Below are 20,046 nucleotides of genomic sequence, written 5' to 3'. Positions count from 1 at the left end.
GGGTCCTGCTGCGGCAGGTGGGTGGAGAGCTGTTGGCCTCCCTTCCTCTCCCATTGCCCCGGCATTTCACCTGCGGCAGCAGCACCATGGACCTACTCCCACCACCGTTGCTACAGCTCTCTTCCCACAAGCAGTTTTCACTGCTGTTGAACCTAACAGTATGATTCCTCATATGAATCAAATTGCTGAAATGCTCAAATTGTTCACGGGACCAGAGTCATATGCTGTAGTTTTAATGGACTCTGAGATTGCAGGGAAAAAAAGCCCAAGGGGGGGGGGGGGGGGGGGGGGGGGGGAGGGAGAGAAGTGGTGGTGGCAGCATTTGTAACACAAAATACTTCTATAATGCCAGAAAACCCTTCCCAGCCTTAGGCAATGAGAACTGCTACATGCAGCACCTGCTGTGCTCCAGGTGGATAGCACCATCTTTTTACCACAGATATTGAACGTACAGCTAAATCTTATGCTTAAGGAGATGTGATTTTTAAAGGCTGATTGAAACACATGATTAACACCTTGAAGCCATGTATTTATAGAAGCACTACTGAAAGCAAAAATCCAGCAGATGACAGAAATGTGCTGTTATGTCAAAACCATAAAATACAATTTAAATTTACCTGTGATTGGCTAGATGTTAAGTTTACACCTACTGAAATAAAAACAGCCACTCCAGAAAAATAGGGATAGAGAGTTATTATCAGTATATTAAGTGCTATACAAGACAAGCTCTCTGTGCCAGACTGCTGTCTGACAGGAAAATAGTGCATTTAGACAACCAAAGAGCTGATTTATGGCTCATTTACATTACAAAGGTTTTTCAGCACAAGGACAATTCTCTCCCTCCTCCCCAACTTCCTAACCAGTTCTCTGCTCTGGGGATTTTCTCTCACATAAATCAACAAGACAAATCCCACAGACCTCAATGGAATAGCATGGGAGACTTCAGAGTTTAGCTAACATAGATGCTTAAATTTCAGATGATCCTAGGCAACACTCCCTGACCAGACTACAGAATAGGACCAAAAAAACCCATTGCAAACCTACACTTAGAACACACCTCTCCATGATCAGATTGGCAGGGTTTGGAGAAATCCTGTCAAAACTCAGCCTGAAAACTGGATTAATGCTGAGGACACAGAAGTTTACCAGCCTGGTACCAGAGGAAGCCTAATGCCATTGGGAATATCCACACAGCCTCTTACCCTGCCCAAGGCCCGAAAGAAAAGGGGAAAAGCTTCATTTCCTGGGGGAGACAGGAGTGGGGAGCCCACTGTCCACAGGCACACAGCAGAAACTGTAGAACATGCCACTAACAGCTCCAGTTCAGCACAAGCATGAAGAGTACCCATGCAGGATCCACAGCACTTCTCCTCTTACCAACAGAATTCCCTTAGTTAGCTATATAAGGCTTTCCAATCACTTGGACAGGGGGGATGGGGGAACTGCCTCTTTCCAAGAGCACATTCCTGCAGGTATAATTTATATCTTTACCTTTAAAAATGCAGCACTGTTACCAGAAATAGACTATCCCACCAGCCAAACCAACAACCCAATGTAGCATGGCACACGCAGAAACAAAAGGGCAAAAGTGTGAAATCACAGCAGCAGACACAAGGCAAGCAACTTTTGCTGTGGGCCAGAAACACCAGCAGCCTTCCCTGAAGGGGCTTATCAAGCTTCTTAATCAACCTCGGCTTTCTTCATCCCAGCAAACTCTGACATATCTCACAATGCTGATTCTTCTCCTTCTCAAAATGCTGTACACCACATGCCCTAGTATCATATGGTACAAAGCTCCAGAAAGCTGACCAAGACTGCTGCCACAAGGTGGTAAAGCAGCTGGATTTCTCAGAGCACAAGCAAGAGAGAATTAACAGCAGCACCAAAAAGTCAATACCATCAGGCATCTCTTCAGGTGTGTGCCTCCCTATCATTTAAACAAAACTCTGTCTGCTTCTGAATAGGCCTTCATGCCACAGCAGCTCCTTCATGTCAGCTCTGCCATCTGTAAGAGATGTGGCAAAACCAGATGGAGTGGGACCACCTCTTTCAGTAAGCATCGCTTTAAAACTGACTGTGGAACCACATATCCACCACCAATTATTAATGCTGAAGTTCCACTAATGTTTAAGCTAGCCTTAATTTTTAAACAGTTCACTGGGATTAAGCAGAATTTTATGCAGTAGGTCCTAAGAGCAGAACAGAAGATATATTTGGGAGGCTGAAGGGAGCACACCACACACTACAGAAGCAAAGCCTAATTTAGAAGGTTAATTATATTAGTCTCCTACAGACAACAGTAAAAAAAAATCTGTATCTCACCTATCCAAAAAAACCTTTTATGAAGGCCCCAAATGTTATAGTCTTTATGATACAAAGTCTTTAAATCTTTCCAAGAGCAAAAAGGCAGATGGCATGGCCCACTGGGAGCCTCCAGCACACCCCTCATGCCTGGCATACACAGCTGCAAGCCACAGGGAAGACGAGGAAGACAAAATACATTACAACTATGCTAACAACAGCTCCTATCAAAACTGCACAGACTCTTACATCAAAAGGCCTATCATGTAACTATTTATGTTCTAAATGGAGGCTAAGTAAGTTTTTTGGGTTTTTTTTTTGCAGCTTCTTTATAAAGGCTGATAAGAGACACCCAAATATCCCTTTGGGACAAGCAAATATAAGGTCATTGTATGCTTGCTGCCTAAGAAGCCAGCTCATACATATCTTGCAAGGTCATCAGTGAAAATTCTGTAATTGCTGGTGTGACACTGCATGTCTGAAGAGTAAGTAAACAGAAACTCCTTTCTCTGTGTATTCTGTGATGTAGTCCTCAAAGAAATCAAGAACATCATAAAACTGCCTTTCTTCTCTTTCCTAAAAAAAACCTCTTTATACAGAGCCCACACTGCTACCCAGTCTCACTTCACATGCAGAGGGAAGTGAACGGGTGAGGAGATTAACCATGCTTCCCGTCTTATGCAAGCTTTCTGTCTCCACAAATAGCATTTCTGGTACTGGAAAATTTTGTAAAACCCTGAAGAAAGCCTCAGGGCCCCATTAAATACTTCCACTAACTCTGTTATCCAATAACAAAATTCTTCTTTAATCCTAAATGACTCCATACTCTTGAGGATAAAAGCACTGGAAAGAACCAAAGCTGCAGAAACCACTGCCTGGTTTACACTTCCCAGAGGAAGCACTCACATTGAGAATAATTCAGTGATTCACAGGCTAAGTAAAGGACAGTAATTCATGCTCTTCTGCTGACTCTCATCCTGTACCACAGACTTACAAGACCACTCATCTCAAAACGTTACAGTCCAGAGAGCTACAGGAATGTGAGATGAGGACACAGTTCCCAAGACAAGCAGCTGTTCAACAAAACTTTTCCCCTGCACTGCAGTACGTGTCAAAGAAAGCAGGTTCAACTTCCCCCCCAACTCTCATTCTCTAGGTTTACACCCATCATAAAAAGAAGACTTTCTTTATATATATAAAGTATACGCACACACACACCATTAAGTTTGTGAGCAGTGAACAGCAAGTGTCTCAAGCTTCTGAAGGCCTTAACCAACCTCCCAAAGCTCTCCTCAAAAGCTCCTCATGGTGCTGTCTGTGAAATTCTAAACATTCTTCAATGTCTGAAAACTACAGTGATTGCAAAGGACAGCTGAAATGCTAACTGACAGAGCAGCAGGCTGCAAGTCTGCTAAAAACATTGAAACCTCTCAATTTTAAGTAACTGTAAGGCAAATCACAATACTGCATGTTTCAGAAAGTATTTAATGGGTTCTCTCAGCATCCAACATAGCAAATCAATTATCCTGCACACACATCCCTAAACAACAGATGAAAGAATATCAATTGCACCCCATAAATCTGAAACAGTGGTATCTATAGCCTTTTCTTGGAAAATAAAATGCATCAGGCATACATGTTACTGGCCAAAACAATGTGAATAAAATGCAATACTGTGTTTTAGTTTCAGTAACAGGATTGTGAAGTAATGTTTATATATCTGGAAGCAGAGCTAAGATATTTCCATTATACAGATGAGCTGAAATGATGTATTATTTCCTAGAGACATTTAAAAAAATTTAAGCATCTGCAGGATCTTGGCTTGACTGTTCTTCACACCCAAGATAAACCTCCACAATGGCTTGTTTTAAAAACAATGTGTGGAAACTTTTCCTTCTAAAAGCAAGAAATAAATTGTGGGTGCTACAGGAAACCTGAATAAACATCAACACTTTGGCTCAGCAGAGCAAGAACAATTGCAAGGAGATTATTGCCAGAGAAACAGTGATCTGAGGAGCATGCAGCAAAAACCCTGTTACATGGATACAATAAGACTGGCCAGCAAGGAAAGTACCTAACAGAAAAACCTACGACAAAGTCTCACATACAGGAGATGCCCTCAGAAAAGTATGTTCGTGCATATATTCCTTATCTGGGTTTCCCTCCTTCCTAACCATCATCAATACTCTCTCTCTCAATACATTCCCTCTGTGCTTGCTGCATTTTCCTTATTTTATCATCTTTCTATGTCTTAATACCTACAAGAATAAAAAATATGAAGCATACAAACACTGAATATGGGAATAAACCAGAGCAAAGCCAGGAAAATTCCAAATTAGATGTTTATAAACCTATGAGTTTGTAATATGTGGAAGACTGACCAAAGGAGTTACCACAGTGCATGAGACCAAGGGTCCATGCATCCTTCCTCCAACACCAGCCAAAAACAAGGACCAGGGAAAGACCATAACGACTAGTATGTGTGAGACTCCTTCTACAGCTAAGTTTCCCATACTCCATCTGTTTGCAGCTCTGCAGCTACGTATTAATGAAGCCTATCTTTGTGGGTTGTGAATGTTTCAAAGGAGAAATAAGGTTAGGTCGCAAACAACTAATGTGATTGGAATGTTGCATACCATTTCTTGTATGGTCTGTTTTACTTATTTTTAGGCATTAAAAAATAATTAGAAGAAAAAAAGCTGTAAATTAGAACCTGGTAACAAGCAAATAGTAACTGTACTAAACACATATATCTTTGTAAATCTGGGGTTTAATGTACAAACCTTAATCTGCATTAATGTAAATTTAAGTATCTAAGCCAAGAATCTAAAAAAGAACATGCTGTAAACCCATTTATTTCCCTTGAATATGGACATCATACGACTACACAAGGTGAATGCCAGGCTGAACAACTGGCTTCAGGATCCGATACACTAGTAGCGATCTGAAGCTAAGGGGAGTCTCTGCCTGCTCATATGGGTTTTGCTGCATGTCCCAGGCATCTATGTAGTTTTTCAAAAGAATGGTAATAAGACCAGTGCAAATCCAACAAACACAAACAAGCCCAAATCCCAGTGAGAATATTTTCCCTAGTAGAAGCACTTCATTTTTGACCTCAGAAATCTGGCTCAGTGATGACTGAGAAAAAAAAAAAAAAAAAAAAAAAAAAAAAAATATATATATATATATATATATATATATATATATATAAGAAAGAGACTGAGAACTAAAATGACCAAAACTCGTAATTCCCCTGGAATTTATTAAAAAAATCATTCAATGTAAGTACCAGTTTTGCAGGTCATCTGTATACAGCATTCTTCAGATTAAGGTCACCATAAGCTGGAAACTGAACTATTGATAAGGTTAATGTAAGCATCTTGGTTGACTTGTTGAAAAATAACAGTTTTTCAGCTAAAGCACTGCTAAGTTCTCTGCTAAGAAATCAGTAGATAGATACTTGACATAGATCATAGATAGATCATATAAGCACATGGAATGCTGAGCAACTGAGGAAGGCCAAGAAACACAGAAAACTTGAAACTGAAAGCCCCTTTTCTCATTCTTTCAGAAAGCTGTTCAAACTCTTCTCTTACTAGTTCTCATCTCCTAGAGCTTCTTGTCTAAATATATCCAGTATCAAACAATAACACACATAAAGCAATTCCATTTTCAAGCTCTACATTCAGTGTTCCAGACTGCCAATTTATATCCATGGCAATTCTTCCCATGTGACATATGTCACTCATTTTGGTAATTTCTTTTTAAATTAAGTTATAATCTTAATAGCTGTTTATTTCACAAGGTTTAATACCTCTGAACTTGTCCCTGCTTAATGGGCAGGGGAAAACTGAGAAGTTCTCCATTCTGTAGGGAGAGAGGGAAGATGAAAGAACAGGCATAGGGAAATGTAAAATTGTACCAGGGTTCAAGGGCACACGATCATAGTAAAAAGCACCAAATATCACAGTGAAGTCAGGGACCCAGTACACACAGTTGTGTCACTGTACTTCTATACTATACTGTACATTTATTTTTTAACTTGTTGGACACCAGGACAGACTTCACAGCCAGAGGAGACAGTTCTTTGCAAGAACTGGAATAATACTGTTTTGTTTGGGAGCTAATGACAAAGAAGTCAACAGAAGAACCTAAAAACAGGTTTGAAGAATTAGGTAAGAAAAACTACGCAGAATAGTCTTTAAGTAGGAGTAGCAGTCTTAAATAAGGACTTATTGCATAAGAGAAATTTATGCTTGCATGTTACTCTCATACTTTTACTTCTTGCCTGTTAAACTCCCACAAGCTGTAACATCTTAGCTGCATAAGGAATCTAAATCAGTCTTTAAAAAGTTATGTAGAGATTTCTATTTTGTTAGAAAAGTTACTCGCTTCATTTATTGCCAACCAAGGAAAAAATAAGCCCTTCACCACAAAACACAGTGCATAAAGCAGCATTTGGTAGGAAGCAAAAAAAAGAATGGTGAGGGTTTACTTATATACTCATGGCTTAACTTGCCCATAGGGAGGGGGGAAAGCAGACCCTTCTCCCCCACCCTCCTGACATGGAACACAGTTTTCCCTTCTGCTGCCAAAAGTCTACCTCATTTCCCATTCTCTTCCTAGGTAAGCAATAGTCTTCTCCCATAAACATCTGATCATAGACAAAAATAACAACGTACAGGCAACAGGGCAAGGGGGAGAGTACTTACCTCATAAGAATATTTACTATACATAAATTCAGATTTCATAAATATTATTATCTTAGGCTCACAAAATACAGCAGCAATAAGAAGGGAAAGAAAAAGCCAGTAATGGAAATAGAGGTGTTGGGGAGCCAGATAAGGTTGCTCCCAGCTTAGTAAGCATGAGCCCAAGCTATCAGGAAATGCAGGGTGTCTGAAACAGCACACAAAACAGTATGAAGGTGAAAACTTATTAAACTTGGGTGTTTTAATTCAAGGATAGAAGAGGTGTCTACAGATTATAAGATATAAAACAAAACTGTCAGCAACAACAAAACATGCACCTGAGGAAATTATCTCTGTGTCTCAGTGTCAGGCACCTAAGCTGGGAGCTCCAATCTACGTCAAGTCAAAAGCTAAGTTGTTAAAACTGCCTTAATACTAAAGGCAGTATATAAGCAATCTATCATTACCAGGTACTCATACAACATTTACATGGGTCATCATGTAAAGCATTTTCACCATTCATCTGCAAGGTGCTGAGACACTTATTTGCTAGAGGAAGCATGATGGACTGCAGTTGTTAGACTAAAATCAAGGACATGTCTATTCAGTTATGCTTCTGTCCCTGACTGTACATGAAGCCAGTGTACAGGAAGGTAAACTGGGCATATACCACTTTCTGACCTAATTAAAACATGCCTTGAGGATCTGCGAGAACATTCTTGTGGAAATCATATGGGTTTGCTTAGAGTGGGAATTTCATTTAAGGGCCTGCAACCTACCTGAAGAAAAAAGCTGCAAGCCAGCAGGGAAAGAGACAGATGTCTCCCCCAGAGTTACATAGTGCTAGAGCTAAGAATTTATTTCGGGTCATTCTGACCCTTGCTTGATGTCCTACACCCATACAAGACACACTGCCCTGTGAATTTTTAAAAGGGAACAGCCACAGAGGACACAGAAAAGCTGCAAAACAAATAAAATGCACATCAAGGACTCTGCTGAAAGCCTCTTGAGGCTGTTTAGCAGACAGCATTTAGAAAGGTCTCAAAGCAGTTTTCAAACCTGAAGCATCTTACACGGACATGTCTCTTAAATCCTCAGTCTTCTTTAACAAGAAATTACTTGTTTCTTAGCACAATCTCTTTAGCTACTTATGCTTTCTTCTTCTTGATGCCTTCTCTGCCATTGTTTTTATTTCCTTCTCAAAATCCAAAACTGCAATGTTCCTTTCTGTCATCATCAACATACTTGCATTTCTCAAAAAAGAAAGCAAGTTACCTGGCATTAACAGATGTCCTTCACCACAAAACTTCCTCAGGTCTTTAGCCACCACTACATATCACCTGAGCAAAAATAAAGAAGTGCTGCAACTTTCCCCCACACTTTTGGTGGTGCAACAGGTAATCTGTAATGCACTAAGGCTAGTGTTTCAGTGCAGTTTCAGTAATAGTTACTTAGTACAGAGTGGAGAGAGCATATTCTTTTCCTCCTCAATGATGCAGAATGCAACTTTTGAGTCAAAAGATGCTTTTTACACTGATTTCCTCCCCCTCCTACCCTTCTTAGAGTAAGCAAGCTCTGGTTCCTTATCAGAGCTCAGAGATGATTACAGATTTGATAAATTAACAAAGACAAGTTATTAGGAAATCAACATCACTTATTTCTTAAAAATACACTAATCATGTATTCCAAATGATAAAAATGATTGACTGAAAAAACATTGCTTTCATTTATAAAGATGATAGATTTAGGGAGCTTACCCTTTTTTAGCTGATCTTACCCTATGAAATGATATTATTTAGTATGCAGTTTATTTGAAATCAGACAAACTTTAGGTTTAGACATATTTATGTTTTAGACGTGCTTGTTTTTATAAACAGTCTTCAGGAACTGGAGTAAGTTCAAATGCAGTGTTATCTGCAATTGTGTACCCAAGAACAGTTTTGTGTTACAAGTAACAATAAAAAAATTGGAGTTTATCTCCACTACCCAAAAGAAAAAAAAAACAAAAACCCACAAAAAAACCACTCCAAATAAGGTACATGGGAAGGAAAGAACTTTCTGGATACATAACGAAGCATGCATTTCATTTTGTACATACTTGAAAAATTATAAGGTCTTCTGAAAAAGGCAGAATGAGGAGTTCATATTTAAAACAAGATTGAAATAAACCCTATAACCTTACCGAGCAAAATAGCCTTGTCTTCGTTCCTTCTTCTCTTCCTTGGTCTCCATTATGTACAGTCAAGTGGGCAAGGTGAGCAGCCAAGCGTGATGCTCTTTTTCCCCTCAGTACCTCATATCCAGGCAGAGTCCTCTATATATAACATTCAAAAACAGGAAGTTCATAAATCAACATGTCAACAACACCTACAAAAAACAACAAGGTTGTGGAAATGCAATTGACACAGTGACAAAGCAAAGTAAAATTTTAACCAGTCAGTGCTTGCCACATGATATCCATTTAGTATACAGATAAACCCCAATAAATTCACTTAGGCAAGTTTTTCCAGCAGAGGAAGAGAGAGAGACAGCAAAGCAGGTAACCCAAAAGGCAGCAGCAAGCTGCCTGGGAAGATTAAAGTATTTTGCAAGCTGTTATAGTTTATACCAAAACATCTTCGTGGTTTCATATGTTTTAGAAACAGGAAGATCAAGAGAAGCTTTGGAAATATCCAGTACAAACAGTATAACCAGAAAGACACATGATGTTCACTTTACAAAAATTCTGTAAAAATGCGAGGAAGAGGGAAGTTATAAAACAATGTAGAGGAAAAAAGAGCCATTTACGTTCTTTACACAGGTTGGACTGCTGTGAACACAAGTTTGTATGTTGTGAACATATAAACAAGTATACGAGGAGAAACACAATGGACCTCCTGCTCTCCATGTGAACTGCAGTCACCTTAAGATACACACAACTAGGGAAGGTTTTCTGAGAAGGTTGTGGGGTTATTTTTAATAAACAATTAAAAAGGAGATCAGTACCACTGGCTTTTGACACGGAAATCACCACCTCTTTGCAGAATGCCATACTGAGGCACCTAGAAACCAAGAGTTGGGAATTTCAGAACTGCTTGGTAGTTACAACAATTAATGACATGTCACATCAGTTGCTGTCCCAAATTCCTGCCAAGCTGTTTTATCCTTTTCCCCTTCTCCAACACACATCCAAGCTACCCTGACAGCTTGTGCACATGCACAAAATAAGTTAACTTCTTAAGAATTCTTTATCAGTATTTCACATTAAAGATCAAATCAAAGTTACTACTAAACATTTCAGCTTAATGAGCTGTATAACAAAGAAATAAAAGCCACATAAATTATGATTCATAGTAAAAGAAAAATTCCTCTGGGACCTAATTAGTTCCCATTATTTTCCCTTGCATTAAAAGATTGTAAGCTACAAACTGGTAGATGTCAACAAAAGAGATAATGTAGCAAAATCAGACATCTATTTGAAAAGCCCAAGAATACAATTACCAAGATTCTATAAGAAATACCTGCCATCATTTTCTCTCCGTACTTACGAAGCACTGGTCCACAGCAATTAAAGTCCACTGCTTCAAAATGCACTTTTTATTACTCATTAATTTTTAATAGATCAAGCACATCAAAAAGAATCTAATCTCTCTGATCTTTAGGCATCAGGTAGAGTCTTACAGTAATGGTCACTTTAAATGGCAAATTTGCCTATGACACCTTTGGCTTTATAAAGGGAACACTGTTTTATCTCTTCAAGCTAATGCATGTGGCAGTCTTCAGCCAGACACAAAAGCCTACATAACAGCAGTGTAAAAGCAGCATGAAAATGAACTGTCTTGCCCAGATAGCTGGTCTGCATGAAGGTATCACCTATTTCCTGATAATTTTGGTGCATTCTTATCTTCCCTGCTGGGGCATATCCTTACTTCTTCAGAGGATCAAAACTAGTGGCTTTGTGAGCACTGGATTTAGAGTTACAAGAAATCTTTCAAAGCAGACAACTAAAACTTCTACAGCAAAATACAAAAGGTCCAGTGAAAGAGGAACCAGTCTTTCCCCTCTGCCTTCATGACACTTGCTGGTGTGTGCACACAGGCACAAACAGGCCAGAGTTGCACCTCACATTGACCCTAGGAACTATTAAATAACCGCAGAGCATCAAGATAGCATTAAACCCATGATCACCTGGAACAGCATGACCTATGGGAACAAGAAGAGGGAAGTAGGGAGAGCCCCTCTCACTTCACTGAAACACAACCAGCTAGGATGAATGGAGGGAAGTGAGATCTGTCCTCAAGGCCTCACCCCATGCAAGAGTCAGCGGAATACTTCTTCCATTCATACTCTTCCTCTCCCATGATCTATCAATCCCACCCAGGGGAATAACGTCCCTGCTCCAGCATGGAGGGGGCAGATAAAGGGAGTACTATTAGCAGGGAGCCAGGAGGACAAAAACGTGCCTGCCCATAGCCCTGTCTTGCCCAGTGCCAGAGCAGCTGCTCTCCACTTCTGCAAAGAGGGTCATGAAGTAAGAGGAGATAAGCCTTAACCCTAGACTTAACCACAGATGCTGCAGTAGGTGCCAGCACCAAACCAGGAGGGCACTACTCAGGGTTTTCTGTTTGCTTTCATCAGTAATAAACAAAGTTAGCAATGACAATGTGGGGTATGGAGCCTGTTTTTCCTACACCAACTAAATGCCATTCCAAGTCCTTCCACATGGTAAGAGGGCACAAATCAAGAACTCTAAAGAAAAAAAATAAATAAATACTTGGAACAGATGGGCATTCAGAAAATTGGAATGTTATCCATGGATCAGGAGTAACAAAGGTATTCAGGTGGTTTGGTTTCCTTTTGCTCACAAAAAAAAAAAAAGCATATCCAGTCACCAATTAATGAAAATTTTCATAATAAAATAATTTAACATCTAATTTAACATAAGAGGTCCCACTCTGACTTAAAATTTATTTAGCTCCCCTTCACAGAAGAAACAAATGTGGCACTCTTGAAAGCCATATTTAAGTCTGAAAATCATACTTTAAAAATACAGTACTAGGAAAAGCAGACTGATTAGGAGTTCCGACTTCACGACCTCTGAGCTCACTTCTGTTGTTGGGCATTTTTTCATGTACTAGTTGGCTTTGAGGAGGAAAACCAAAATAAAGCCTGAGAGCTAGGAGGATCACAGCATAACATGCAGCAACTGCTACTGAAACCTAGTATTTCTGAAAGGTCGCTGTCGACTTTTAGTTAAGCTGGAACAAGTAACAGTACAAACCCCACATTTACTTTACAGGTTGTCACTGATGCTTCAAAGTTACATCAAAAAAAGCAAACCTACTCCACACCTTCCCCCTACCTGTCCTTCGGTATCTCCCAAGAAAGAAATCACAGGTATTCTTTATAAACTCCTTAAAATGTTATTAAGCATACATGATTAAAATGAATCTTGGTTTCCTGGTAGCTCCCTTCTGGTACAGAAAAAGACTGAATCAGGCAGACTATTAAAAATGCACATATTTGGGGGATATTTATATGCTGAGAGACAGACATCTTATTCATATGAGTATAGACCAAACTCAAATGATGATGTCATGGTTTACACAAAGCTGATTTTCAGACTCAGTTTTACCCTTTCTACCCCAAAACAGAAAGAGACAGTGAAATGTTTATATTATGTGTCAACAGCAGTGCTAATTCTTTTATTCAGCAATTTCAAGAGGAAAGATGTTCCTGACAGACAAACCAGGCATTTAAGGATCCGGTGAAAAATTTGCCGCTCTCCAAATTTAGCCTATGTCAGCACCAATAATTTTATGAAGAACAAAATACATAAAAATACACTGTGCTTTTTGTTGTTAGTCCTACTGCTCTGGATTTTTTTCATTTATACTAGCATATTTTTGGATACCTGCTTTGTCTGGTTAGGTTTAGCTGCCAGGGAGTTTTGGGGATATTACTGGGAGTTTGTAAGGAACAAGCAAAAAAAGGAACAGACTGAACTCCTGACTATGGCAAGTGCCCTGCAAGTCCCATCAACCTCCCAAGACCTCCAGAAATGCTGCTTTCAGCCAACACTGCAGGACAGCAGCCTCCTGTCATGGTACATTCAAAGCAGCAGAAGAGGAAGATGCTTTAAGTGTGAGGATAAACAAAGGGGAAGGGAACTGTACTTTTAAGAGGAGCATTAAAAATAAATAAATATGTGGACAGAAGAGCCTAAGTCCTCTGAAGACTTTGATAAATCTATTGTATTTTTTTATTACAGTTTGTCTCTTTCCTCCCTTCTCAGGCGTGAAGAATAATATACTTAACTGCAAGTAACAAGGCCATTTACATTTTCATGAGACAACAAAAGGACCTGCCACGTTTAGGGCTAAGCACCCAGCAAAATAGAGCATCAACTATCAATCCTCCGACTGTGAGCATTACTTTCCAAAACCGTGCACAGGAACAACAGCACTAGCAACACAGAAGCCAATGAAGTATCTGATTATTTTTAGAACATTCAGTGGACTTGATAGCTTGTCTCTGGCCATCTGTACCCACTGCAAGTCCTGGAAAGATCTACAGAAATAAAAAAAAACCAAAACCAAAACCAAGATCACGCAATTCTCTAATGTGTTTTCACAGCCCTGTAGAGTGAGTATCACTCAACCTTTCATGAAGTAAGAAAACGCTGTAATGCCCTGCAAATGAACTATATGAAGTATTCCTGCACACTCAAATGAGAGCAGAAGAGTAACACGTGAAATTATCTTCCCACTAACTTTAATCTCAGCAACAATAAGAACAAAAGAGGAAACTTTTGACTGTTTTCTATGTAAAATTCAGACTGAAACTTTGGGGACCAGTAGCACAATCTCACCTCTGTCCGGCTTTGCAGGCATATGCATAAAAATTAAAGCTCAGAGCCACAAAAGGTAATAAAAAGCCTAACCCCTCTGAGGGGCTATGTTTAAATGGCTCTCTTGACTCCTTCAGCAAGTACATAAAAGAGCAATGAACTGACTTTAGGCAAATCAAGTTAAGAATAAGCATCCTGTACTTTAGCAGGGAAACTACAAGGTAAGCAAAGATGGCAGTGATCATACTGTGAAAAAGTTAAGGAATGCAAGAGAGGCCTAAGCACAAGTCTTCCACAGTTAGGAAGACAGAGGAGATTAATGCAGAAGACTCCCAGTGAGACAACCAAGCTGACATGGTCACGCTAAGGATGTAACTGGGACACCCCCCTGTGCTGAGGGAACAGGATGCTGCTCAGACACACCATGTAGCTCTCTGGCGCAGTATCATATACATTAGTATTTTTATTTTTGTCTCTCTCTTTACCTCTGCCCTGGAGACTACAGCTGCATGCATCTGCCCATAGTACTGAGTGCTTCCTTACTATCACCTGCTGTAATAGGAACATTCAAGTGCTGCTACCAGTCATTTTCAGACATGAAGCATTACTAATGATTCTACTTAAATCTGCAACCCCGCAACAGCGTCTTCTTACGGATAAAAAGCTTTCTGGGTGCATGTGCCGATTTTGACCCCTAAAAAGAATGCACAATGAGAGATGACAAGGATTACACCAAGTTAATATTAGGACCAAAAAAATAAATATATGTATATAGTACTTCACAAGCAATGCTAAAAATGTCTATCAAGCTGGCAAAATAAAATTGTAGAATAAATCACAGATAGAGGGGAAGCATTTTCAGTGTATTAAATCTGAAACTGAACCCTTGAGGTTGCTGTCTGTGCCTCTGGTGAGCCCAAAGCAGTTTCCAGGGCACTGTAGGGATGCAAGTAGATAAAAACACAAGGTTACAGTATGAGATCACACACAACAGCTTTAAGCACAAGGCAAGAGAAACAGGTTAACACATAAGAGGAGACATGCTATAATTTGCTACTGGGCCATACATATGAATATGATTAAGCTTCACAAACCAAAACATTAATATCAACTCTAGCATTCATTTCAACAGGCACACCATTTTTAAAAACAGGAAGAGCAAAGCACATGAGCACCTCAGGAGAAATGCTAAACTTTGCAGCATTTCATTAGTGCCTCACTGACTGAGGCACTCCCTCGGCTGAGTTTTACGGATTTTATATTCTGTTACAGTATTCCATACAGTGTAATAGTAAAGATAAGTTTCAGAATAAACACTATAGCATCTCAAGATGAAAGGCAACAGAAATGCACATCCAGCAAAGAGGAGATTAAGTTACAACATTTTTGGTCTTTTCTTCAGGCAATAGTACTAGACACTTTCAGACTGGAAGCTTTCAGGAAAGCACTAGCACAAGCCAATAAAACACAGCATAGACTAATTACATTGTGAGATTAATAAGAATGGACAAAAAAAACCTGTTTATTCTAAAGCTATCTTAAGATAAGTATGGAATTATTTTTATACAATCACACAGTTACATTACAATGAGCATATAAAGTGTAATGTTAATTTAAAAACTCTAAGAAGCTCTACAAAGAAGTTCCAGTTCATTATACATAACTGAAGGGTGCTAAACTAACCTAGAAGAGCTTCTCTGTCTTGGTGAAGTTGAGGCTGATGACTCAAGCCTTGCTTAGGTAAATGACCCTTATTTATGATCACAACTCCACTGACCTTTAAAGTATTAAGCCTGTTGTGTTTCCTGTAACAAGGACACACTCTTAAAATCACCAAATAATTAAATGCAAGAATTAAGAGACAGAAAATAAATTTGTATTTGTTCAGATTAAGGACAGAACAGTATCACAATTTCTCTATCTCCAAATGGAGAGATTCATTGTGGTTACTGCACCCTGGGGACTAGCAAGGGCAGTGAAGATAAGATCTAGAGGTAAGACAGGCAAAGGAAACAAACACCCCTGCTCTTGAGGAACTGAGTGCAATCTTTAGGAGGTTATCATCCCCCCTGCAGACGTGAAGTAAGCTAACAGTCCAAGCATTTTCGCTCCCTACTAATGCAGTAAGAACAGGCCAAGCTTAGATCACCTTCCACTCACCAACTGCATCTGGACAGCCTATTAACAAGAACAAAGTTTAAATAAAATAAACGGGTATCAATGTAACAGAAACATTCCTGATTCGGAAACAGAACAACAACAAAACTTGATTCAATTCCAACGGACTCCCCAGACAAATTATTTCTACCTTTCTTTTGAGAAGACTTTTACCAACTAACACAGGCTGCCATGTTTCACACAGGTAAATGGAAGCAACAGAGTTACCAGAAATGCCACACCACCAGTGAGGGCTTCAAGAGACAGAAAAAACATCCAGATTTAAACTTCCCTCACTGGCAGCTAAACATCACCAGATGCATTTTCCATAAGGAACAATGCATTCTACTGTGTAACTCAGCTGCAGCTGATACAGACACTGGTTTCAGAACACAGTGTTTGCATTATTTGGTAGAAAGCTATGCCACACCAAATGCAGAAATGCAGTGCTGTTTGAAATCAGGCCACTTGGGAAGATTTTAATTTTTAAGTCAATGAAAACATTGCTGCAGAAGCTTTACAGTGATTAATATCTTCATTTTCTTGTATCCCTCCTTCAATCCACCCCAGTTCAATTAAGCGTCAAGCCCAAGACTTCTGAACCCCACAGACTTTCAATGCCCACAATGTGTATAATATGAAGAGTTTGAATACCAAACCCTGCATCTTCATGGACTCTTGACAGGAAACACTGGCCTTTCCCTACCAAATACTGTAACAATAGGTACAAGGCAGCAGAAAAACATCAGCATTTAGATAAACAGAATTAACTGTGTAGCCACTGAAATATGAAAACCTCATATATGTAAATAAGAGGAACACTTAAGAATTTGCAGGGTGCTGGTTCCAGTTCATTGGTATTTTCGTGAGACCCAACTGGAAGTACCGTGTGCAGTTCTGGTGTCCTCAATATAAAAAGGACATGGAGCCATTGAATCAAGTCCAGAGGAGGGACAAGAGGATGACAATGGGGCTGCAGCACTTCCCATATGAAGACAGGCTGAGAAAGTTGGGGCTGTTCAGCCTGGAGAAGGCTCATAGCAGCCTTCCAGTATCTGAAGGGGGCCTACAAGGATACCGGAGAGGGACTCTCCATCAGGGACTATAGTGATAGGACAAGAGGTAATGGGTTCAGACTTCAACAAGGGAAGTTTAGATTGGATATAAGGAAGAAGTTCTTTATTGTGAGGGTGGTGAGGCAGTGGAACAGGCTGCATAAAGAAGCGGTAAATGCTCCATTCTTGGCAGCATTCAAGGCCAGGCTGGACAGAGTCTTGGGTAACATGGTCTAGTGTGAGGCATCCCTGCCTGTGGCTGGGGGGGCTGGAACTAAACGATCTTAAGGTCCTTTCCAACTATTTTATGATTATATGATTCCAGTAAATTTTAGCTACTTCTATTTAAAAAGCTAAGCCTCTCCAATATTCCCCATCAAGCACATTGCCTTCATCTTACAGGTGAGAGACTCAGATCCAGAAGGACCTTGTGGTTATTTTGCAAGTTTATCACAATACCACAGATCTTGCAACTGCAAGGTAAATGGCTTACCCTTTGTGCTTTTCTTTCCTGGGACACCTGGTGAGTAAAATCAAGTCTGTGCTTACACTACATACTGAGGCATTTCGATCACAGTTTACATTGCATTTCCGAGTCAGATCCTAAATTAATGTACAGCACCACAGTTCCACCACCACGGAACAAGACGAGAATGCAATTTACCATGCCCAGAAAGGGTAAGATAGATGTCACTGTTCTCTTACCTCTCAATGGAGCATGCAGGCACACACAGAAAGGACTTTTGTATAGGTGCTTAACAGCGTTCAACTAAAACACACCAAGTACTTGCCATTTTTTTTAAATAAAAACTGATGAACATTAAACACATGAACTAGCATTTAGACAATCCCCGTTGCACTACCTTGATGATTTGGCAGCTAGCACAAGCATGTCTCTTGCTCATTAACAGCTGCTAGTTTCAAGATCTGTTTAGAAACATTTCACAGAAAGCCTGCACATCTGGTTTGACAAGGTCAAAACATATGCATACAGAGAAACACATCATCCCCAGAGCCAATGAGATATGGGCTCTCTCCCAGGTTTCTAAAGGACATGACCAAGACCTTCTTAGGTTCCCCTCTCTGAACCAAAGGGACAGAAGCCTTCCAGTATCTGAAGGGGGCCTATAGGGATGCTGGAGAGGGACTATTCATTAGGGACTGTAGTGATAGGACAAGGGGTAATGGCTTGAAACTTAAACAGCAGAGGTTTAGATTGGATATAAGGAAGAAATTCTTTACTGTTAGGGTGGTGAGGTACTGGAATGTGTTGCCCAGGGATGTAGTGAATGCTCCACCCCTGGCAGTGTTCAAAACCAGGTTGGATGAAGCCTTGGGTGATATGGTTTAGTGTGAGGTGTCCCTGCCCATGGCAGCGGGGTTGGAACTATATGATCTTAAGGTCCTTTCCAACCCTAACTATTCCATGATTCTATGATTCTATGAATTAAAAGTCACTCCATCCTCACCACTCCTACGCAGCAATGGATTATGAGAGTAAGTCAGGTAGCAAACAAAATTAGCTGACTGCCTCATGCCACCTCTACTCCAGGTGAGTAACCAGAAGAACTGTCTCAGGCTCCATATGCAGCATGATGTTAAGGGCCATTGGATCTAGTGTCACATATCTCAGGCCTGGCTATACATCAGAGTTACTTCTATGAATTAGCTTACACAAGGCTCAAGCAGGATTTGCACTGGCGAAACAGCAGCACCACTGCAAACAGATGCACAGCAATGTCGTTTGGTGATCAAATGTCCTTTGGCCAGCCAAAGTGCAAAGCTAAAGAAACTCGGCTTTTGCTCACTAATCTCTGCTGTTAAAATAGGTCCATGCATCAAGCAGCTGCCAGTTGTAAGCTGCCTTTTGCCTTTCTCCTTTTTACCTGCTTCAGCAGTTTGCTACCACTCCTGAACCCAAAATTATGATACAAATTACCTGCATGAGAGTCAGCAGAAAATGTTCTGTATCTGTGGTTCAGTTTATATGCTGCCATGCCAGCTCAAATCCACTTCCAGTAGGCTTTGCTGCACACAGCTGAACTTCAAGCACACCCTACTCCACCCCTGAAGGCAGACCTGCTGCAGAAGACCTGGGCAGACAACCACTGATTCAACTCCTTGAGCAGCGACTTCGTTCAGTGGGCCTCAGCAACCACACACTTTGAAACATGAGCACTGCTGAGACCTACGGCCAGTGTTCATGAGATGAGAAACAGACCACAAAGCACAAATGTGTGTTCTCAGCTTCCCAGCAAACTTGCTCTCCCACTTCTCAGCTCTTTTCTCACCAACCCAGTGAAGACATTAATACAAATGGTAAATAGAGGTAGAGCAGAAAGAGTTACATATTTTAAGTCACTTAAATCACAAAGACACAGCTTGATGCTCGGCACAAATACCTGTACCATAAATCACAGGTACCGTAAATCACCTTCTACTTACAACTAGTTTAGGTCCCAAAATGCTTCATCATAAAGTTAGGTTTATATTTGTAAATATCCCCACCATACTTAGTGAGACTTGGTTAATGTGTTCTCAATGCTTCACAGACTAAGGCCAGGCAACAAGAAAGTGATAAAATCATAGAATAGTTAGGGTTGGAAAGGACCTCAAGATCATCTAGTTCCAACCCCTCTGCCATGGGCAGGGACACCTCATACTAAACCATGTCACACAAGGCTTCGTTCAACCTGGCCTTGAACACCGCCTGGGCAACCCATTCCAGTGCCTCACCACCCTAACAGTAAAGAATTTCTTCCTTATATCCAATCTAAACCTCCCATTTAAGTTTGAACCCGTTACCCCTTGTCCTGTCACTACAGTTCCTAATGAATAGTCCCTCACCAGCATCCCTGTGTAAATAATCCCATAAATCTAATAGGAATTTCTAGAACTTGTCACTGGTTTTTAGGTCAAGGACATTTCCAACAATACTCATAACCATGCTGTGAAAATTACTGGAAATTTTTCTTTAGCATATACCCATCGTTTTAATTTTTTTTTTCAAAAA

At 40.1% G+C, this 20,046-nt stretch overlaps 1 protein-coding gene across 4 annotated transcripts in view; it reads right to left on the bottom strand.

Moving 5' to 3' along the window:
* NCOA7 (nuclear receptor coactivator 7) overlaps window positions 1–20,046 on the bottom strand; it is an 84,879-nt gene that overhangs the window by 55,551 nt on the left and 9,282 nt on the right. For 3 of the 4 annotated variants that reach the window (XM_034060677.1, XM_034060679.1, XM_034060678.1), the window contains one exon: window positions 9,175–9,306. In XM_034060677.1, coding sequence (XP_033916568.1) covers window positions 9,175–9,224 — 50 coding nt within the window. In that variant the 5' untranslated portion in view covers window positions 9,225–9,306. Of the gene's footprint in view, window positions 1–9,174; window positions 9,307–20,046 lie in introns of those variants that run through there. The other variant, XM_031054021.2, reaches the window with a different exon arrangement.

Source organism: Melopsittacus undulatus, chromosome 3, assembly GCF_012275295.1.
Source record: "Melopsittacus undulatus isolate bMelUnd1 chromosome 3, bMelUnd1.mat.Z, whole genome shotgun sequence".
In the NCBI taxonomy this organism is placed as follows: domain Eukaryota; kingdom Metazoa; phylum Chordata; class Aves; order Psittaciformes; family Psittaculidae; genus Melopsittacus; species Melopsittacus undulatus.
The sequence above is the reverse complement of the archived record's forward strand: the minus strand, read 5'-3'. Positions and strand labels throughout refer to the sequence as shown.